Genomic DNA, 22,339 nt, shown 5'->3' on the forward strand with positions numbered 1-22,339 from the left:
TTTCAAACGTCGCCCCATTTTATTCCTCAACAAACACGATCACCGAGGTGACGACACGAGGCGCTTCAGAGAGTCGACAAGAAAATTAAACACCCCCCCCCCTCCCGTTCCACTACGACCGGCGTTTCACAGACGCAAGGGAATTGGGCTGCCGGCATCTCTTTTGTGGGAATTCACACGGACGGTGACCAAGAGGTGGATGGTTGTTCAGTGGCTCCAGGTCAAATCCATGCCGCTAAGGAATCCATGAAAACATGTCCAGCGACACAGCCCAGCAGTACCCACTGGTGAATACAACATTCCCCCACCCCCATACTTTTCTACGGCCCTTATAGCAAAAAAAAAGAGCCACTGCCTAAAATATCACCTTTCATATATTATTTATCTATAGGGCAGGTTTATCTGACGGCAACCAAGGGTAAGACTTAAAGAGGAGATGGTGGGAGACTGTTAGGGCAGATCTTGGATGGTCGTGTGCCTACTGCACATTGGCGAGGTGCGCTGACGTCATGGCTTTGGTCATGGCGACATCTATTGCCGAACGTTTTGAGTTTTTGTCGCTCGTGCACAACTGCCAAATGCAGCGTCACTCCAAATTAATCGATTGCCTCATGTCAACTGCAATATGAAAACCGGAGGTGAGGCTTACACCACCTCCACCTGAACTGGAGCCACAGGATGCCACCGTGATCGAGAGCACCATAGCCTGTCCTTTCACTTGTTCGGATTCCTCAGTTGCTGGGATTACACGCTGCCGATGATTGTCAGCAGACCCTGCCAAAAGTGCGAACATTTAGGATTCCTGAAAGTTGCATTTTTGACACTACTGCAGTTACATCGCTCGCTGTGACGGACAACGGCTGTTGGGGGAAAAAGCACGTAAACGGAGCTTGCGGCAAAACCGGATGCTTCTGTCAAGCGAAATAAAATGTACAACCACACATGGCGCCACTGCTGCACAAGTGGGGGGGGGGAGGGGGGGGCTGTGACTCCACGATTGCTGCATGCCCCTGTACTGTTCGCGTTGCGTTGTAACGTGCACCGACGCCTACTCTATTGAGGGCAATATTTGCACGTAAAATGAAGATTAATTCATTTATCGATGCAGGAGGGGGCACCGTGTGGGGCTGAGCTGACCTTTAGTAGGGAAAGAGGAACACCTGCTGTTTGGAGGCACTGTAGCTGAAGGAGTAGAACAAGTCATGGATGCGGGTTTTTAATCCTTTGGCTCAGATTAGACATCTATGTTTAAGCAACCGCTCCGCTAGAGTGTCCCTACAACAAGTGGTGCCGTTTGTAAGCTTGATCTACAGTACGCCCAACCTTACATGCACGCTATACCGATCAGCTCGTGAGCGGGCGCTAGGCGGAATGTTAAGTCGCGGGATCCCAAGCGATGGCGACGTCTTGGGGGGAGACCTTCATCCAGCGGCTGATCGATCACGGGCCGAAGGTGATGGGGATTTACCGAGGAGGACCAGGGTCCCGTCACGCGGGCAGCGCGAGGGCGTTGTCGGAAACGGGAAAGCGCCGGCGACGGCCGTCGTTCACTGGCGCCCGCTCTCGGCCACCTCCTTGGCAGCAGCCTCCCGCTCGGCATAGCGCGGGAACCTCTCCAGGAGCCGCTTTTGCAGTCTGGTGTCGCGCAGACGCTTCCTCCTCTTCTCGCGGAGATGCTTCTCGATTCGCAACCTACGACGGGCGAGCACAGGCCCGTGTGGTTAATCGTATTCCCACTGTCCACAATTCAATTTTTTTTTTAGTGACGCTGCGTTGGCGGTGATGAACAAGCACATTATGATAATCATGGCTCTACATGTGATGTTATCTGATTAATAAATAATCGATTCATTTTCATAAACGCAATTGAAGATGAGTGCCCCCTATGAACCTGGCGAGCCTCGCCTGGTTTCCCTGCATTGAGTCCCTACGCCTCCACGTTTACAGGGTTCTAGGTGGGACAAGAGGTAGCCTAAAGACACTCCTCGTCAGCCATGGCATGTGACGTCATCACGATGGGCAAAAATGGGCCAATGGATTTAATGGGGACGTTTCTTTTTTTTTTAACAAGAGCATATGACGTTACAATGAACTGTAAATGTAAAAAATACAAAATCCTTCATAATCACCTGATGTAGGGCTTGACGAAGCAAGGCGTGTAGAATCTTCTCCTCTTGTAGCGACGATTCATGAACCAGGGAATCGGGTGCTCTTTGAAATTGTACCTGCAACGACACGCGGCCACGTCAAGTCGAGCCACACCCCCCAAAGCGATACCATAACACACCACGACCAAAAACACACCCACACACCGCCACAAACACTCGGGGCACATGCCAGCGGTGAAGTGCTGTAAAAAAAAAACAAAGATTGCTCGTACAGCCTTGAACATGTCGGGCAAAGTGTCGTTAGCAAGCACCTACGAAGGCTGCCACGGCACACAAGGGGGCAGGTGGCCAACCCCACACCTGAACGCCTTTGACTTTATTAGTTACACCAGGTACTCATTTAAGGCTGAGTCGACCTAGGGGAGACCCAGGAACAGTTAAAATATTCGCCGCCGTTATGGGTTGCGAGCGGGAATCGAAATAAGGTCGCCGGGGCCATAGCATAGCGTGCTAACCACTCTACTAGCACTCTCCACACGACCGCAGCACTGCAACACAGACACGCGCACGTTATGCGCACACGTAGGCACGAACCACGTGGTGAAGCCGAAGACGTTTTTGCGCCACTCGCCCGGCCGTGGTAACTCCTGCCCCGTCTGCAGTAGCCGTAGCGCCTTTTCTCTCTCCCGCACAACCCCGTCCACGCGGTCCATCGAGTGCTTGACCTACAGGCACAGCGGAGAGGTGGGTGGGGGAGGCCGTAAGGTCAGCACCAACCACGCAATGGAGAGGAAGGCTTCACCTGACTGTCGGTAAGTAACGATGCATCGATTCGTCGATTAAAATAGTTTCTACTGTTAGGACCAGAAGTCGCCGCAAGGGATCTCAAGAGGATGCGTGGCATTGCTCTGTGAGAGATCTAAGTGGATTCTTCATCCCTTGATGTAACGCCGATTGCACGATTGGGATAAATACGGAGTAAATTGATGACAAAATGTATTCCTCTGCTCATGATACATGCATTAAACTGCGTGTGAGAATCGATTATTTTATTCATATAAGTTGTAATATGTTCAAGTGACATGCGCAGACACTGGAGATGGATTAAAATCCTTACGCTCCTAATAAATGTATCCAATAATGCGTGTAAGAATGGTGTAATGTTTAGCACACTGGATTTGCAATCGGTCGCCTGTTCAATTAAATCTACCGGCACGGCAGCTGAAAAAATGTTCTTCAATCACCACCCAGCCCGTGTCCACCCAGCAGTTTCTAAAAGGGTACTCTGCAGTTCGTAGATCGGCAGGTCGGGTGTGGTGAAGTAAAAGTGTGGGTACTCCCACCTCTCCCGAGATGTCTGACCAGCGTCGAATAAAAAGATCAAATATACTCTCGAGTGGCTCGAGAGAGAGCTCCCTTTAGTGGGGGCCATTTCCCCGGCAGTGGCTTAAGCAATTGAAGGACTGCTCCTTCACATTTTATATCATTTTAATAGACGGGCCGATGCATTGTTAAACGCCTACTCGAGTTTCAATGACATTTTGGAGGTGAACGATGCAAACAATTGTCGACCTTTTTAATGCGCTCGGGGCTGGGCATGGGCACGCTTTGCCGCTTGGCCTCCTGCTCCAGTGTCAAGAGCATGTTGTACTCCTTCAGCAGCACGTACCTGGCGGACACAGCCCCCGTTCAATGGCACACGTTAAATAACAACGCCAGAGTCACGAGGTGACCGGGTGGGTCAGAGTTCAGCGCGGCTGAGCCGCTACCGCCGAGCCTACGTTCGAATACAGGCATGCGCGTAAAACCGTGTTCTTGCGTGCAGTGCGTTGATAGTCTCAATCCTGTCAACAATGACTGCACACAAAAACCATTATCACATTAAATTTGGTTCTGCCCTTAATTTTGGCTCAACTCCAGCTCCAAGAATTAAATATCGGCTTACGTGTCACGTGATAAAAAATAACTGTCATGTGTCAGCTTCTCGTACAGTCTCCACCACGTACAGCCGATCCAAGTACATCTGTGCGATTCTAATTTAATGCATTATTCCAATGTTTTTGTCCTTCACGTCATGGGAAAAAAAGGCAGTTACACTTGGAACGATCATGGTAACCAGTGTGCTGCCCTGTGTCGGGACAGCAGAGTGTAGTGCAGCAACGCCCATTGTAGTGCTGTAAAATCAATGCCTCCGGACACATCTGTGCTCAACGCATTCATCAACCCACACAGGGCAGCGTGGTGCAGTGTGGTCTAATAACCCCCACGACCTCCACGGCGTGTGGCGGCCGTCACCCAGGCCCTGAATTGACGAGAGGGTGGTAAGTGTACATTATTTGTGTGCGACCACCAGCCTGCGCTGCGAAACACTTATTTGGAAGGCTGCCCCGCCTACTCCTGCACCTATAAAGGTGGGCAGGGCTCCACATTCTCACTCTGTACAGGTCAGATGAGAGCAAAGGATGTAGTAGTAGTGGTGTGTGTGTGTGCAGAACTTGCCAGAGCTTGTGCAGATCTTCACTGCTCTTCCCTCTGAGGAGGCGAATGCCCCATGATGACCCTGAGATGAATGACATAAAATTCAACTGCTTGACAATGCCTTCACAGAACGCGAGCACCACCACAATCAGTGCGCCCGACCAGGGCTTGATGAGATTTGAACAGGGCCTAAGGGGGATGTGAATAGCTCGTGGTGTGGACAAGCACCACACCTCCAAGAGATATTTAAAAAAAAAACACAAGCTTAAGTTATACACTCCCTAAAGTGGTCACCCGTATAACCTTCACTGCTACTCTCAATGACAGCCTAAAGGAAGACACAAAGACGCTCCCGTGTAGCCTTAACAGACTGTAGGGGCAAGTGCTGTTAGCGAGTAGCACCTATGATGGCTGGTACGGCACACGAGGGGTGGGTGTGCCAGCACCACGCCCGGCCGCCTTTGTCTCCCCAGTGGCGATGTTTACACACAGCACCAGGTTACTCATTCGAGGCCGAGTCGATCTAGGGGAGGCCCAGAACCGGTTCAGATAATCGTCGCCGTTGTTGGCCGTGGGCGGTGAGTCGAACTTGGGTTGCCGGGTTCGTAGCGCAGCGTAGCGCTAACCGCTACGCCACCGCTCCTCCACCGAATGAAAACGCGCGCGTACACACAGACACACACACAACAACAATGACAAAGACGACGCCGACGCAGGGGTTTCCTTGCGATGGAAGACACCGGCTAGGTCACCGTGTGTAGGCCCTGCACGGGACGCTCACCAGACTTCACGGTCTCCTCCCCCCATCGCTTGGGGTCGTCAAAGAACTCCTCGAGCCCCGCGCGGACCCCGCTCGTGTGAAGGGCGCGCGTCCAGGCCGCGCTCGGGACGCCGGCGGTCCCGGAGAGCGGCTCGACCCTGGCGAGGGGTGGCGGGCCGGAGAGAGTCCGCGTCAACCGGGCAGGGCCGTCCAGGCGAACGCGGAGGCTTCGGGCCTCTAAACTCCCCCTCTCTTTTTTATTATCACCGCCCGCGCGACACGAAACCGCCGGCCGTCCGGCCGACTCGCCGATTCATTGACCGACCTGAAGCAGCCGTGCGACGGGAGGAGGGCCCTGCTGCGAGCGACGGGCGAGGGGGCCGGCCGGTGGGACACGCGGAGGCGGCGGCCCAAGAGGCGCGTGAGCCCCGCAACGTGAGAACACCACGAGGCCGCCATGTTGGGTAAGGTGGTGGTGAGGGGGGGGAGGAGGTGACCCGGATGATGATTAGTAAAAATCGATATTCGAAATTGATAACGCAGAAATCGATCATTATACTCAACATTCGAAGTCGATAATTCAGCATCGATATTCGAAATCTAAAGTTCAGCATCGATAGTCGAAAACTATTATTAAGAATCGATATTCGGAATCGATCATTCTGCATCGATATTCTAAAACAATCATTTTGCATCGATACCGTATTTGAAATCGATCATTCACAATCGATATTCGGAATCGCTATGCGGGTCGCTGTGGGTTTGAACGCTGAGAAGTACCGGAATCATAGTTTCATAGTTTCAAAGTTTCATTTATTTGGTATAGCCCTGTGAGCCATTCGGCTCTTGAATCGGGTGCAACCACAACAAACAAAAAAACTAAAACATGAACAAGAAAACATCTTAAAGTGACTATGTGTGACTGTGCAAACAGAAAATCCAGGAAAAAAACATCAAAATATTCCTGAAATGGCACCGTACACCAACGCTGTGTGCAAAAATCCCAGTGGGATGCAAGTCAAACAAAAACAAGAAGAAAACTTAGATTAAGGCCATCAGTCTAACTCCGTACTACAATAAACAAAAACATGGGCAAACCAAAAAACTTTTAGAAATCACCAAAATAAAGCCATAAATGCAATGTAACAGTGATCATAGGAACTGTGACCGAATTTTTAACAATAAACTACATAAATAACATGTAACACCAGACCCTAGAGCCACAGCTGGCTGGATGAGTCACTCCACAACAACAGGGGCATCAGTCGGAGTATCACATTTTTAATGCACCTTTAAGATCAGCACACTAAATCAAAATACAGATAATACTTTGCAGCGGTCATCCGGAGCGAAACATTTTATTTTATTTTAGGCCACTGAATAGCAGTGGCAGCTAGGGGCAACTCCTCTAGAGCAGTTTTGAGTGAAGATCTCATAGGTAGTGATTCAAGTTGCAGTTTATTGGCAATAGCATTCCAGACCCTGGGGGCATCAATAGCAAAGGCCCTTCCTCCGGTTTTTGTACGGCAATAGGGAATGTGAAGCTGGTAGATGAGCGAAGACCTGAGGTCAAATTTGTTCTTTGAAACAGAGAGGAGATCCAGCAGGTAGTCTGCGGATTTTTTTGTAAGTACATCGTGAATAAATAACATCTGGTGTACAAGCCGTCGAACATTAAGAGACGTTAAGTTTGACCCAATGTAGAGATCACAGTGGTGAGTCCTATATGGGCAGTTTAATGCAAATCTTAAGGCCGAGTGATAGATGGAATCAAGCTTCTTCAGTACAGTACTTGGGGCTGATTTATACACGATATCACAGTAATCAAGTAGAGGCAGTATGGTAGCTTTTATCAATTCCAAACGGAACATAGGGGGGGAGCAGTGCTTGTGTCGATACAGAAAACCAATTTTTATTTTTGTCTTTTTACCAATATAATCAATGTGATCTTCAAAATTAAGTTTTGAATCCAGGATGACCCCAAGATACTTATAGAACTTGACTTGCTCTATTTGATCATTATTTAAGGAATGTAATTTGGGAAAAATAACTTCCTGCTTTAGTCCCGGTGAGAAGCATAGCACCTTGGTTTTGGAGGTATTTAGGACTAGTTTAAGAGCAACTAGCTGATGCTGTAGTTTGTTGAAATCACCCTGGAGCTTAGCAATCACGTCATCCGGAGAGCGGCCAGCAGTAATCAGTATCGTGTCATCTGCAAAAAGATTTACCCTGGAATGATCCAGGTCAGTGCCCAAGTCATTGACATAAAGAGAGAACAAGAGGGGGCCGAGGATGGAACCCTGTGGAACCCCTTTTGTTATCTTAACACTGACCTCCAACCATCTGTGAATACAGTTTGGGTGCGAGGAAAGAGGTAATTTTTTTAACCATTTTACTGTGTTTTTGGAAAAACCGAAGCAACTTAGTTTACCAAGCAGGGTGTTGTGGTCTACTGTATCGAAAGCTTTGGACAGGTCAAGAAAAAGACAGGCACAGTACTGCTTATTATCAAGGCTACTGTAAATTTGATTCAGAGAGTCTAATGCAGCAGATGTGGTGCTGTATTTTTTTCGGAACCCAGATTGTTTTAGATGTAGTAAATTGTTGGTGGACAGGAAACTGCTAATTTGGTAGTTCAATAATTTTTCAAACATTTTCATCAATGGGGACAAAATTGAGATAGGTCGGTAGTTATTGGGATCATCTTTAGGGCCCCCTTTGTGAAGTGGACGGACATAGGAATGTTTCCATTCTAGAGGAACTGATGCTTCTTTGATGGACAGGTTGAACATATGGGCTATAGGTTTGTATATTAGGTGACCAACAGTTAGTAGAGCAAAGACGGGAAAACTATCTGCTCCGGTAGAGGAGGACCCTTTGAGGTAGGACAGCTGTTTCAGAACATTACTTTCGTGGATTGGCTGGAAACTAAATTCGTTTAATGTTTGGACAGGGGTGTAGGAATTTGCATGAGCAGGGGTGACTCCCAATACATTATCAAAAAGATTACCAGCTTCAGAAAAATGAAGGTTAAAATTGTCAACTGGTGAGTTCAGGCGCCATGCAGAGCAGGAGGAATCCGATAAGCTCTGAAGCTCTTTCTTCTACTCACAGACCTCCAGTATGGGCACGGACGGGGGGTCAGCAAGCAATATATGGTCGGAGTGCACAATAGAGAACATGGTGAAAGTCACTAACTATGAATAAATAGCAAATTATTGATTTAAGTCCGATTGATCAAGATTAGGCAAGGCTGCAATAGCAACAGTAAAATAATCCCAGACCACACCCAGATAACAACCACCCCATAGTCCCTCAATACAATGGCACATAAACATTGAACTATCGATACACTAAGTGTGGGTTGCTGTCAGAATCGATTTTTTATTTACATTGTTTGAAAACATTTTGGCCTATACCAGAGACAAACATGCCCTGGTTATTGGTTCGCCACAACTACTGTGTGTGGTTGTTAATGTAGACTTGATGCCTTGAAAAAAGGGTTTATATTTGCCGTTTTAACATCTTAACACCTCCTGTTTCATTGCCAGAAAGGGTACAAACCTCTTCTGATTTTTCATCCTTTGATACTGGGAAAAACAAGGGTCCTCATAGATGTCGCTGCTCACCCTGCACTATAATTGTCCTGATAGTGGCATTGCCCTTGCACTGTTCGCCTTTTGGCGTTCTCTGGCCTGACACTGGTTGGGACTAGGCCGTAAAGAAGAAAAAAAAGGTCAAGTCTTAACTGACCGTGATTTTTTCATCCTACCTGCCTATGTCAGCTGTTATTTCCGACTCTCTATGTCTCTCTCTTTTGGATTGCACACTCATGGTGCTAATCTCCCATTAACACTGCTGTTGTGCACATATGCGGGCATGATACTCTTATGCGGGGACGGAAGCTCATTCATGCTAATCTCCCTCCCTAATCTCCCCCATTAACACAACTGACGTGCTTGCGTCCGGGGATGGAATACCTTTCCAGCTCAGACCCAGCTTGCTTGCCCAACGCCACGTAAATAACCTCGTTGTTGTAACAGCTCTCTCGCTGGTTCAGCATTTCCACTGCTGGATTATATTTTTTCCGCCTGAGGATGACCGCTTGTGTTGCGATCGAAACGTCGTGATTTATTTTATTTTCTACCCACGTGACTTTACCAAAAGACCCAAAGAGTATGGATTCCTGCAGTCACGAAAGCTTAAAATCAAGATTTAACAACAAGGCTGTCTCTCGTGTAAACCAATCAGTTTCAAAGACAATGCCATATAATTTAGAGCATGTTTGATTGCTTTAACCACAAGCATCGTGTGTGGTTAATGCAGACATGATGTCTTGCAAAAGGTTTATATTTGGTATTTGAGAATTTTAACACATTTTATTGCCAGAAAGAGTAAACCCCATTCTTATTTTTCACGAATGCAAGGTTGGAATTTTATTTCAAGCGATGGTCTTTCACGACCGATGTTTTGATTCATAATCGTTTTCTGTTTGGATTCAATCATCGTGTGAGTATACAGTAATGTCAATGTGTATTGTCACGCCCTCCACCACCCGACACACGCCCCACAAATCACGTTTGCCATGGTTGATGTTAGTTTTTTTTTCAGTTAAAACCGGTCACGTTGCAGAGATTCTCACAGTGTTGTTCGACGTTTCGCTCCAGATTACGACAACCCGGCATCATCGGTTAAATGGGCAAAAGCTGTTAACTCCCTCGCCTGGTATGCAGGAGGTCGTGGGTGGTTCGATCCGGACCCTGACGTCTGCTGCTGCTGTATATTTGGAGTTTGCGTGTCTCTCTCTCTCCCAGTAGTCGTGTGGATTTTTCTCCGGGTCCTCCGGTTTTTCCCCTCCACATTTAGAATGAACATCACGCGTTTAAGAGCATTCGGCCGCTTTAAATGCCCACACGATGGTTAAGCCACTTCGCTGAGCTATCATTCGCGATTGCCAGGTCACTTCTGAAAAACAAAAGAGCTATACGGCTCAGTGGGATCTTCTTATACCTGGTACAATAAAAAATATAATTTATAGTTTAATATGATCAGAAAGAGGTTGTTACAGGGGGGCTTGGCACGATAGTCCCATATAAGTGTGTATAAGTGTGACGCATCTACGGGACTTTACCGAAAGAACCAAAGAGTATGGATTCCTGCAGTGACGAAAGCTTCAAATCAAGATTGAACTGATGGCCTTAATCTTAGTTGTCTTGTGGTTGTTGTTTGACTTGCATCCCACTGGGATTTTTGCACACAGCGTTGGTGTACGGTGCTTTTTTCAGGAATATTTTGCTGTTTTTTCCTGGATTTTCTGTTTGCACAGTCACATAGTCACTTTAAGATGTTTTTCTTGTTCGTGATTTTGTGTTTTGTTTGTTGTGGTTGCACCCGATTCAAGAGCCGAATGGCTCACAGGGCTATACCAAAATAAATAAAACTGAAGTGTGACAACATTTGAAACTGATTTAAAGCTTTCGTGACTGCAGTGATTCATATTCTTGGTTCTTTCGGTAAAGTCACGTAGAAGGGAAACAATACAATAATAATATATATAAAACAATAAAATTATCGCGAAGTTCTTGCCGTTGGGTTTCACACCTGATGATGACTGCTTGTGTTTCAGTCGAAACGTCGTGAGAATTTTATTGTTTTATATATATTTTATTGTTTCATTCTACGTGACTTTACCAAAAGAACCAAAGAAGATGAATCCTTGCAGTAACGAAAGCTTTAAATCAAAAAGAAATACAACATTTGAAACTCCCTGTATAGCATTTCGATTCGATTCCCGAATTGAATCGTGTGGGGTTGGGAATCTACCCGAGAGCGGATCGATTCCGAGCAGGAGGAAGGTCGCGCCGCGATGGCGGTGCTGAGTGTGTTGCGGGCCGCCCTGCGCGGCGCCTCCTCGTCTCTCTTCTCCGCCGCTGCCGCCACTGCCTCCTCCTCCTCCTCCTCGTCAGCGGCCTCCGCCACCTCGCCCCTGAGGTGTCTGCTTGGCCGCGTCCCGGCTGGTGAGTCGGTGGGGGCGGGCGAGGCAGGGCCGAGAGAAGAGGCTTGCAGGTTGACCTTGTTAGGAAGGAGGTGGGGAGTCTGAGTTGACGGCCTCTTATGATGCTGCAGTCGGATGATGTCTTTGGTGGGGGGCGGTGGTTAGCGCAACGAACCCTGGCCACCCGAGTTGGATTCCCTCTCACGGTCACCCAACACCAGCGACGATGAGCTGAACCTTTCCTGGGCCTCGTGGCATACCGTTGGGGGTCTCTCAAGAGGTGCTCGCTGGACAGCACTCGCCAGCACTCGCCCCAAGCCTGTTGACGCTGTGCTGTGGGTTTGTGAAAGATGTGTGTACGTGAGGGTTGTCGAGCTCACGACCAAGGCTCCGGTTTGACAGCAGAGGTCTCGCTCCGAATCGGTTGCGCAACGCTGTGTGGAAGCGACCTGGTCCGTCGCTCCGCACGAAGCCGCGTCGGGTCTTCTCGGCCACAGTCAATGGCCCTACCTTATCTGCGGCTTATGAAACGTGGACTTCCCCCTAATGGAACATTTGCACCGGTTAGAAACATTCAGGCTGGCATGCCCACGATCCGTCCTGGGTTTCACCAGGCTGCATTGTGTGAGGAGCTCGCAAATCCTTGAAAGATCTGGGCAAGGTCCCATCGGTGAGCTCCTCCGGCAGGCGAGGCTGCGTTGGCTGGGTCATGTAGCCCGCATGCCCAGCCACCGCATGCCCCGCCACCGCATGCCCCGGCCACCGCATGCCCCGGCCACCGCATGCCCCGGTCACCGCATGCCCAGCCACCGCATGCCCAGCCACCGCATGCCCAAGCAGCTTCTGTTTGGCCACATAGAGGGGGGGGCTAAATGGGCACGACACGGGCTGGAGAAGAGATCGAGTGATGTGGTACAGGAGGACGTGGAGCTGAGTGGACTTGCCGATGACTGGTACCAGCGGTGTGCCAAGATCGGCCTCTGTGGAGGAGGAGGCTCGTGAAGGACGCCGCTCCTGGGCAGTTGGAGGCAGTCGCCCTCCAGCAACGACGGAGGGCGGATGAGCGACGCTCACAACAATGAGCGGAGCGCTGGGCGGATAAAATGCAGCAAGTTGGCATAGTAGGGGGTACAGCTGGTGGTACATCTACCGGTTATCTCAGTCATCCAACCCATGGCACCTGCTGGGTCTGTCCCAAGACCCTCCCGTCAGCGAGCCTTCGATACTTCACGTGGCCTCAAAGTGCACCTGGCCTGGCACAGGCGCCGTGGTGACGTCACCGTCACTTTAGTGGCGACTGGCGGGTGTTGGTTATAGAGCTGATGGTCTGTGTTGTCCGTGTTTCAGGCCACGTGCGCTACAGCAGCGGCAGCAGCAAGCGGTTGTTCTTCATCGAGCCCACGAAATACTTCGACAACAGATTTCTAAATCTCACGGTGAGTCGAGTGTTTTCGCGTGTCTCGGAAAATTGTGGACCCTCGTAGGAACACCTTGCTTTTGGGCGGTTGGATAATCCGTTGTCCACACAACACATTCCTGCGGAGGGAGCTGGTAGGAAAGTTGGGTTGCTCGGTCAATGGCCAGGGTTAACGGCGGCGTGGTGTATTCCGCACAATATGCCCGACTGTGAGGGCGGGCACGAGCCGGCGTGAGTAGGTTAAACGTTGAGTTTTATAAGGGCACCACGGGGTGACCAACCCCTCCCCATCCAGCTCCACCCCTCCCACCCAGCCCCTCCCCACCCTCCCCACCCAGCCCCTCCCCACCCTCCCCACCCAGCCCCTCCCCACCCTCCCCACCCAGCCCCTCCTCACCCTCCCCTCCCCACCCAGCCCCACCCTCCCCTCTCCACCCAGCCCCTCCCCCCCACCCAGCCCCACCCCTCCCATTTTTGGATGCACGACGGACGGCCACAATAATCCCCTGTGGGCTGGTGGTGTAACCAGGAGGTTCCTACCAGTATTATTTGGAGTTCTGGACAGAACCATCAATGTGCCTTTCAGGCAGGTTGAGAGTTTGGACGTGTAGCCAGCCCACATGCCTTGTCACGTGATGCTCATGCAGCTCCTCTGTGGTTAGAGGGCGCTAAGTTAGCACGGCTGAGGGTAGATGGGCTGATGAAGTGAGAAAAAACAGGCTGATGTGGTTGTCACAGAAGGATCGTGAATTGAGTTTACTTGCTGACAAATGGTAGATCGGCCTCTGTGGAGGCTACTCGTGATAGATGCCACTGGATAGTTGACAACAGCCACTGTTTAACAACAACGGGATGCAGAGGAACAGATCATAACACTGAGTTAAGGCATTTGGCGCCTAAAAAGCAAAGCGCGTTGCCACAGTGGGGAGCACAGATGGTCAATCTGCCAGTCGGCCAACCCATATCACCTGGGTCTGTCTCGTAATCTCCTTCCAGAGAGCCTGTATGGCCTCAAAGGGCACCTAACCCGATATGTGTTCTGACACTTAGTGATGGTGGCTGATGTTGTATGTGATCTTGGCCATTCACAAAATCAGTAGCAATAGGAACCTGCCCTGGGCTTCTCCGATGTCAACTCGGCTTTAAATGAATATCTCCAGCAGTGATTTGCATGCCATAGCATCGGCACTTTAGACAGAAAGACGGTTGAGTGTGGTGATGTCCACACCATCCCCACGTGCGCTAATCCGGTCTTAGTGGGTGATCTTTATCAGCAGGGCCTCCACTAGAGGGTGCTTGGCCTACTCTTCCATGCTGGCCAGACATCTGAGGTGGGGAAATTGAGGAAATTTGAACCGTTGTTTCAGCCACCATGCCTGGGAGGTCGAACCGAACTGGTGACCTCTATAAGGCTTCTTAAAGGTATTGATATGTAACTTGTTATTTCATTGAAACATTTATTTGTGTTTTGTACATTTTGCTAATATATTTCTGCTGTGCAATTTCACTCATCAGATATTCTACTTAGCCCTGACTGGTGTGCCCGCTGCTATCATCATAACGTACATCAATGTGTTTGTTGGTAAGATCACACAATATCAAACGTAATAATGTTACAAGTCAGATGTAAAACATTAGGAGATTTGTTTAAACCCTCTACACACACATACATAGCTACAGATTTAACAGAAATTGTGGTGTGATTTTTTTTCATGGAATCCAAAAGTGTGAAGAAAGTGGCTGTGTTGTGTGTTTCTTTTCTTCTTCAGGTGAGGCGAAGCTGGCCGAGATTCCAGAGGGTTACATCCCTGAAAACTACGAGTACCATAAGGTGTGTGGCTGCAAAATAAATGTGCACGACAATCAACAGCAAGTTATCCTCGCCTCGCAGTGGCACAATCGCTTCAACATCTTTACGTTATTTCGGTGTGCGTGTATGGAGCGGCGGCGCAGTGGTTCGTGCATTTGCGCCACGAACCCCAGCGACCCCAAGTTCAATTCACGGTCACGGCTCACTTCAGGGGGGCGATTGTCTGAACCAGTCCTGGGCCTGCCCTCGGTCGTCGTGTGTAAGCTTGAGCACTGGGAGACAAAAGTGGTGGAGCATGGTGATATTCAGAATGAGAATCTTTGTTTAGGCTGCAGGAGGTATCCGATAAGCAGTGAAGCTCTTTTTCAGAGACGTCCACTATTGGCGGGCCAGCGAGTTACAACAACAAACGGTAAAAGCGATAGGGGTGCAAAATAGAGAAAAGGCTCAGAAAGTCACTAAATATAAATACAAAACAAATAATTAACTTAATTTATTATATAAGTCCCATTTATCAAACTTGGGCAAGGTAACAATAACAACAACAACAAAACAGTCCCAGACCACACCAAGATAACACCACACAGCAGTGGCCCCTCAATAAAATGCCACATTAACATTGAACTATCGATACTACACAGGTAAGGCTCAAAGGTACAAAGCACATTTTCACATGTGGCTGTATATCCTGCACTAACCTTCTGCTTCAGGATATTTTTTTCTGAAGTAAGGCTTGCGACGTTGAGGGAGAAAACAAGAAGTCGTGCCATATTCGCAGCACGTGCAGCGCATTGTCGCGTCCCTTCCTCGGCGCGGTAGGATTCCTGTCGGTTGACGTGTATAATTTCGATTTAAAGCTTTCGTGACTCCAATGATTCATCTTCTTCGTGAAAGGAACAAACCTGTCGGGACGACAGAGCTACAATGTCAATGTAGCTCTGTCGGGACGACAGAGCTACAATGTCAATGTAGCTCTGTCGTCCAATTTCAATGTAGCTCTGTCGTCCCGACAGGTTTGTTCCTTTCACCTGAAGAAGGCCACTTGTGTTGTGGCCGAAACGTCTTGAGAATTTTATTGTTTTATTTTATTCTTTTATTCTCATTCTACGTGACTTTACCGAAAGAACCAAAGATGGTTGACGTGTCTTTAAGCATGTCCACCTCCCTTTTGGGGGGGGGGAGGGGGGCTTCTAAAGTGTTGTGATTGTGCGATCGTTTTTTTTGTATCTATCATCTGGTAGCACCCCATCACGCGGTGGATCGTAAAGCACGTACTGGATCCCCCGGAGAAGAACTACGAGAAGGACATGCACCTCATCGCCAAGGAGATGGAGAAGTCCCACCATTAGTGAGTGCTTTGCACCCCAAGCGGCAGTGTCGAGCTTTACTCTCTCAGCTGACGCTCATTACGGTTATACCACTGTCGGGTTTGTTGATCGATGTTTCTTTTTTGGCATCGTATTTCTGCGTGCGAGTGTGGTGGCTTTTTAATGGTGCCGATCAACTACTCGTAGTTCTGCCTGAGAAATATTTAGTACGGCCGTCTATCCGGGCAAAAGCTAAAAAGCCCTTGAACCGATTTTTATTAAACTTGCCACACAACTCGCCAATACTTATGCCTTGGTCTGTATAGTTTTTGCTCAAGATTGGTCATGAAATAGTAAAAAAAAAATGTAGATCTTATACATGCAACAATGCATTGATACATCTATTTAATTGGTTCTCATGTTAAACCTATTTATCAAACTGTGTGTGTGTGTGTGTGAGAATTGATTGTGATTTCTGTATTCAGTGACATTGAAGAGTTATATATTGGATCGTACAAAAGGGAATGCCGAATACAGTCGCCATCAAGGGGGTCGCCAAGAGATAGAAGATGCAGTGGTCCGACGTCAGGTTCACTTCACGATGGTTAAGCTGAAAATGTGGAAGTGCATTATATACGTGCAATGCATTCCCCTGGCGCCGACTTGCTAGAGTGACGACAAGCCAGCTGTGTTGAGCCTAAAAGAAGATCGCATGCAAATGAAGCGTGGCACAGGCTGACAAAATTAGATCAAATAAAAGTTACAAGAATAAACGGATGAGGGGTTTAGTGAAGATTATTAAGCAAAGTGTTTTTGAAGACGGAAGGTCCAAAATTAAAAGGGTCAGTTGGTGGGACAATCTAAATCGTTGCACCGCATTCCCAGCGATATTCGTGCACGTGCGTCAGAACGCAAGTTCGACGGCGTTCGCTCGCACGCTGCTCGTATGAATTTGTATTTTCCCGCACCTCCGATTAGCACGGTTGGCTGCATACGAATGCGAAAGAAGTTCAGCGTGCATGCATAGTATTACGCGCATCCACGCGCGTTTCAAATCGTTTGCGCGTCTAGAAGCTTCGCAAATTTCCATGCACTTGTCGCATCCCCTAACAAGATAGGGGGTGTGGGCTTAACGTCTTCAAGCACCGTCTTGACAGCTTTGTTTTGTAAAAATTCTCAATGTGTCTGTCGCAGTGCCATCGAAGCCAAAGCTCGTCGCTTGATGCGGGACCGCGGAGACGGGCCCTGGTCCGTCATGCCGGTCCAGGACCCCACGGTCATCATCCGTCATCACAAGGCCACCCCGGACGACTGAGCGACGTCCACCCCACACCGACCTGGCATCGTTCTCTCGCCAAATGCCGTAGCCGTGGGGCTCCCTCTTGTGCAACCCACCGGACCCCCGTGCCGTGTCAGTGAAGACTCCGCACGTGGCCGGCGCTGTTGTGGTCAAAAAGCTGCGTTTCCATTTTCACCATAGTGTGTCTGCGCGCACGTTGTGTGCTCTGAAAATAAATAAAGAACACATTTGAACCCAAAGAGAATATTACTTCCGCGTTTGGTGCTTTAATGCCGTGTCTCGTCTCGGTGGTGTTGTTTCTGTGGGAGGTTATGGATGGGGGGTGCGGGGCACGTGCTCCCCGAATGAAAAGCAAGTCACGTTTTCAAATCGGGGGTCAAACTCGGTCCGTCGTACCTTCTGGGGTCAATAAAATGAGAATCACGTTGCCAGGAAGTCGACTAACCAATCGCTAGACTGGCACCTTTCCATGGTAATGCCAAATTTCTGTCTCTGTCTCAGGGCCATCAAAGGTGATAGCTGACCTTTGTTGACATTTCAATATGAAAGTCTACCCTACGCGTTTACACTGCACCTTACCGGCTCTTCTGCGTTTACAATAGAACTGGGTAGTTTGGGTTCATTATGCCACTATAAATCTTAACTTAAAGCTATTGTGACTGCAGGAATTCATATTCTTTGGGTCTGTCGGTAAAGTCACGTAGATAGATTCAAAGAACACAAGCGTTAGTTTTTTCCTGATGACGAACGCTTGTGTTGCGATTGAAACGTCGTTTTATTTTTCTTTGAACCTGTCTTCGTGACTTTACCGAAAGACCCAAAGAATACCATTTATAAACTAGCCTTTTGCCCGTCCAAGGACGGGGGGTGTATTGCAGTAAATCTGAAACTTGCAAGCGAAAATCAGACCGCGACGTGATATTCACTGCATTATTGCGTGTGCAGTTTGTAAGGGCGCGGTGACACAGACCTATTACATTTAAAGATTATAATCCCTCGTTCATCATGACGTCCTTTTTACTTCGATGTCTCAACAACAGCGTGACGGAGATCACGTGACGTGAGGGTTCTGCCTTTGTCGTGAGGGTTGTAAGTTGACGCCGGGGAGGGGGGAGGTGCCATATGGAGTGACGTCAGCAGCTAATTATTTCGATTTAAAGCTTTCGTGACTGCAAGGATTCATCTTCTTTGGTTCTTTCGGTAAAATCACGTAGAATGAGAATAAAATAATAAAATGAAATAAAACAATAAAATTATCACGACGTTTCGGCCACAACACAAGCGGCCCTCTTCAGGTGAAAGGAACAAACCCGTCGGGACGACAGAGCCTCAATGAACGCTGTTAAGATTCGCGAATCCTTTCCTTTCACCCGAAGAGGGCCGCTTGTGTTGTGGCCGAAACGTCGTGAGAATTTTATTGTGTTATTTTATTATTTTATTATCATTCTACGTGACTTACCGAAAGAACCAAAGAAGAACAGCTAATTATTATTAATGGCGGGGTTACCATTTGGAGGACGTCACCTGGTCATGATTATTAATGAGGGGGGCTGTTCGATGTGGAGTGACGTCACTTGCTCATGATTATTAACGAGGGGGGGGGAGTACTGCATGTTGAGTGACATCATCCGCTCATGATTATTAATGAAGAGGGGTGGGGGTGTCCATTTGGAGGATATCACCTGCTCCTGAATATTAATGAGGGGGGGCTGGTCGAGTGGAGAGTGACGTCACGAGCGTTCAGGACAGGACATTCCTGGGTGATTATAGTGGGTATGGCAGACGCCCCCACATCCTGCTTCCCGATTGCGGGAAACCCCTTACAAGTTCCGTCCATTGTGACGTGTAATGATGATGCCTGTGACGTCATCAAACCAGCATCCGTAACCTCACGTCGAGTGACGCACGTGGTGGAGGAATGTAAGACCCTGCAAACTATTTTCGTGGTATCAGAGAAGTAATCAAATACCTGAAAAATCCGATAGTCTACGCTAAAGCTTACCATTGGTGCACCCTGCGTGTTAATGCGATAGCTTGCAATTTCTAGAACACTAAAAATAATCGTGGAGAAAAGAGATAAAATAGGAACGACATGCCTCCACATATCTATCTCCATATATAAAAAACGTATTTCTTACACAACCCATCGGCCTTCTGAGAGTGTGTAACTCCATCACCACCACCCAGCCACAAGGAGTCTTGCTTGTGGCTGGGTGGTGGTGCTAAAGTTAGAGGCCGTCCATAAATGACGTCACGCGATTTTGACGATTTTTTACCCCCCCCCCTCGTCACACGGCGTCACAAAAAGTCAGACCCCCCCCCCCTCAAATATGACGTCACAAAGCTCTGTCCCCCCCCCCTCCAAACCATATTTCCATTTTGAAAATAAAACATACTTCAAATCGCTTTAAACTATTGTAACATTGTAGTGCGTATTTAATGCGGCGCTGCACTCTGATGTTGTCGGAGTGTTGTTATAACAATTAGTGTTGTTATAACAATTCTATATGTATTTAAAGTTGCGCATTTTTATGTGACGTCACATTTCTCAACCACCCCCCCCCCCCCATCGTCACACATCGTCAAAAATGTCTGACTCCCCCCCCCCCTATGTGCGTGACGTCATTTATGGACGGCCCCTTATTCCTCCAGTATAAATAAACATTCTGAGTCTAAAACTCTGGACCGGCCCTCGACACAGTGCTTCATCAGGTTTTCCCGATGCGAGGTCGGTGAACTACCAAAACCTGAATTTCTCTATAATGTTTAACAATGTACTATATATACTGCTCAAGCTATAGTGGTGACGCTGTAGCGAGATGCCGTGATTACGCGCTCTAGCCGCTAATATATTCACCGTCATTTATACAGCAGCTGTCAATGTTTATATTTTGTATTTATCGATACCCTTTGCCGCCACCAGAGGTCGCACTACAACTTGTATTCCGAGTAAGCGGATAGGAACTTGAGTACCGGTTGTACGGATTTTTTATTAAAAGCTTTCGTGACTGCAGGGATTCATATTCTTGGTTATTTCGGTAAAGTCACGTAGAAGGGAACCAATAAAATATATAAACAATATAATATATAAACAATATTTGTATTACTTTATTGTTTCACTTCTACGTGACTTTACTGAAAGAACCAAGAATATGAACCGGTTGTACGGTGTGTGTGTTTTCTTTTTTAAACGAGGTATATACAATCTTCATTTTCCGAATCACATTCACTCGAATAAATTTCACCTTTGAGTTGTTTATATTGTGATGTTGTTTCACTCTTCAACACACCGGTGGGCTAAAGCAGTGAACTATTTGTCTTTTGTAAACGTGACACTTTTTTACTGTTTGGCCGTGCCGGGTGGTGGAGGGTTACGACACATTTATAAATAATATTGGTCGCGAGAGCCTACGTGTTAAACTGATTGTTATTCTCCCAGAATTAAATGCCAACTGTGTTCTCACGGCATCTTGTTACAACGCACATTTCCTTTCACGGTTCTTTGCAGCCTTCAGTGTACCACCTTGTCAGACACGGCCCTTGAAGATGGCATCACGGAACGACTCCTGAAGTTTTGCTACCGTAGCACCTGATCCACACTTAGAGCGCATCTTATACACTCAATATTCATGTGAATTAAGTGAAAATCACAAATTAGACTTGACGGGTTTGCTTTATCACAACTGCGTACAGAAAATAAAACCCATAACATGAAATGTGGTTCTGCACTTAATTAGGCAACATTCCTGCTCTTAAAATGTAAAATATCGGGGTTGAGCATCACATTATCCTTCCCCCGCACGCTCAGATTGACTACGTACGGTGCGAAAGAAGTTCAACGACTCTCACATGGCAGAGCGGGGTGCCACAGTGCTGCCCCGTACCGAGCGTGAAGTGTGACCAGAGGTCCCGTCCACAAGGGACCTCTCATTCACAGCGAGCTCGCTCCGTCACATTTTAGTTCCAGCGCGTGAACCATGACACAACGGGGCACGTTCAGTATTCTAGAAACAGGGGTGGCTCTCCGGGGTCTACACGGCCAAGGCCCTTCCGTATATGGGGTGGGGCGGGCTGCCACCCTAACCCTTGGGTGTAGCAGCTAGAAGGTGGTTGGTCTATGGCTGCTGGATGTAAGGGAGGGAGTGAGGCTGTGTGTGAGTGAGGCTGTGCCCGTGGCAAGGGCTCGGTTGGCAACCTCCATCCTCCCCTTACCACCCCCTCCCTCTTCTCTGTCCCACTCACTCGAGTCGCGGCTCCAGCTTTGGGTGCTCAGATCTCTCAGCTGAGACCCACCAGTTTGCATCTCAAGATCGAACTTAGAAAGCTTCGCCTGGAGTCGTTCGAACTTTTATTTCGTTGCGTTTGTTCGAGTCCGTTTAATGAGGTCGTTCCGTCGTTATCGTACGAGGTTTTTTCTTATTTATTTAAATAGCGTTGTCACACAAAAAAAAAATCGACGCCCGCCGTCGCCGTGAAGTCGGCAAGAAGTTACCGGCAACTTCCAAGGGGCATTTTGGCAGTGGTGTTCTTAGGCTCTCAGCCGTTCGTGGCGGCATCAAGATCACCCGAGGGTGATTTCTAGAAGCAAGAGAGGAGGAGGAGGAGGAAGAGGGGTTTTTTGTAAGTTGGGGAAGAAAAACGACAAAAACCCAAAGAAGACGAAGACCAAAAAGGGCCCCCTCCCCATCGTAAAGCGACTTCGACACCAGACGTTCTGCACATGTAGCCATCATCGTTGTTATCACCGTTGTGGAAGGTCCTGTTAGCTTACGTGGCAGCCCAGGTGTGCAGGGTTACACGTGGCAGCCAAGGTGTGTGGGAGCCAGGTGTGGAGGGTTACACGTGGCAGCCAAGGTGTGTAAAGGGGTGTTGTAGGAGGAACCTCAGCGCGTTAAGGGTGGCACTGGGCACCCTGATCCAGGGGTGGAGGTTCCGGGATCCAGGTGAGGGGCAGCGATGACGGACGTGTGGGAGTTGCTGCTGCCCTATCTGCCCACCGTGCGCATCCCCACATCGGGGACTCGAATCTACAAGGATGAATGCGCCTTCTCTTTCGACAGCCCGGTGAGCACGCACTGTGTGTGTGTTAGTGAGAGATACTCTCTCACAGACACACACTGTGTGTGTGTCTGTTAGAGAGCGTCTCTACTCTTACAGACGCACA

The 22,339-nt window shown here is 48.4% G+C and overlaps 3 protein-coding genes across 4 annotated transcripts in view; 2 read left to right on the top strand and 1 right to left on the bottom strand.

The window, feature by feature from the left end:
* MRPL47 (mitochondrial ribosomal protein L47) lies at positions 1-5,841 on the bottom strand. The gene is made up of 7 exons (XM_032962188.2): positions 5,672-5,841; positions 5,368-5,504; positions 4,608-4,668; positions 3,681-3,777; positions 2,703-2,833; positions 2,130-2,225; positions 1-1,692 (listed from the first exon to the last, which is right to left on the bottom strand). Exons 1-7 carry the CDS (start codon positions 5,803-5,805, stop codon positions 1,548-1,550), a joined length of 801 nt encoding a protein of 266 aa, XP_032818079.1. The 5' UTR covers positions 5,806-5,841; the 3' UTR covers positions 1-1,547.
* Positions 5,674-17,424, top strand: NDUFB5 (NADH:ubiquinone oxidoreductase subunit B5). 2 transcript variants are annotated; one of them, XM_032962190.2, is made up of 6 exons: positions 5,674-5,810; positions 12,689-12,777; positions 14,274-14,340; positions 14,528-14,589; positions 15,810-15,916; positions 17,070-17,424. In XM_032962190.2, exons 1-6 carry the CDS (start codon positions 5,804-5,806, stop codon positions 17,188-17,190), a joined length of 453 nt encoding a protein of 150 aa, XP_032818081.2. In that variant the 5' UTR covers positions 5,674-5,803; the 3' UTR covers positions 17,191-17,424. The 2 variants fall into 2 exon arrangements, with proteins under 2 accessions (XP_032818081.2, XP_032818080.2); XM_032962189.2 differs by lacking the exon at positions 5,674-5,810 and adding an exon at positions 11,159-11,363.
* A 3,851-nt stretch (positions 17,425-21,275) lies between these two features.
* Positions 21,276-22,339, top strand: part of LOC116946920 (ubiquitin carboxyl-terminal hydrolase 13-like) — a 48,684-nt gene continuing 47,620 nt past the window's right edge. The window contains exon 1 of the mRNA XM_076070272.1: positions 21,276-22,239. Within this exon, the coding sequence (XP_075926387.1) occupies positions 22,132-22,239 (108 nt within the window). The 5' untranslated portion in view covers positions 21,276-22,131. The remainder of the gene's footprint in view (positions 22,240-22,339) is intronic.

This window comes from Petromyzon marinus, chromosome 28 (genome assembly GCF_048934315.1).
Source record: "Petromyzon marinus isolate PM22_M1 ecotype Great Lakes invasive population chromosome 28, UKy_Petmar_22M1.pri1.0, whole genome shotgun sequence".
NCBI lineage: Eukaryota > Metazoa > Chordata > Hyperoartia > Petromyzontiformes > Petromyzontidae > Petromyzon > Petromyzon marinus.

Coding starts and splice junctions, on each gene's coding strand:
- MRPL47 (XM_032962188.2), bottom strand. CDS start 5,805: ATGGCGGCCTCGTGGTGTTCTCACGTTGCGGGGCTCACGCGCCTCTTG. Junction 4,669..5,367: donor GGAGGAGACCGTGAAGTCTG/GTGAGCGTCCCG, acceptor CATTCATCTCAG/GGTCATCATGGGGCATTCGC. Junction 2,226..2,702: donor GTCTTCGGCTTCACCACGTG/GTTCGTGCCTAC, acceptor GTGTCGTTGCAG/GTACAATTTCAAAGAGCACC.
- NDUFB5 (XM_032962189.2), top strand. CDS start 11,213: ATGGCGGTGCTGAGTGTGTTGCGGGCCGCCCTGCGCGGCGCCTCCTCG. Junction 14,341..14,527: donor GTACATCAATGTGTTTGTTG/GTAAGATCACAC, acceptor TTTCTTCTTCAG/GTGAGGCGAAGCTGGCCGAG. Junction 14,590..15,809: donor AAAACTACGAGTACCATAAG/GTGTGTGGCTGC, acceptor ATCATCTGGTAG/CACCCCATCACGCGGTGGAT.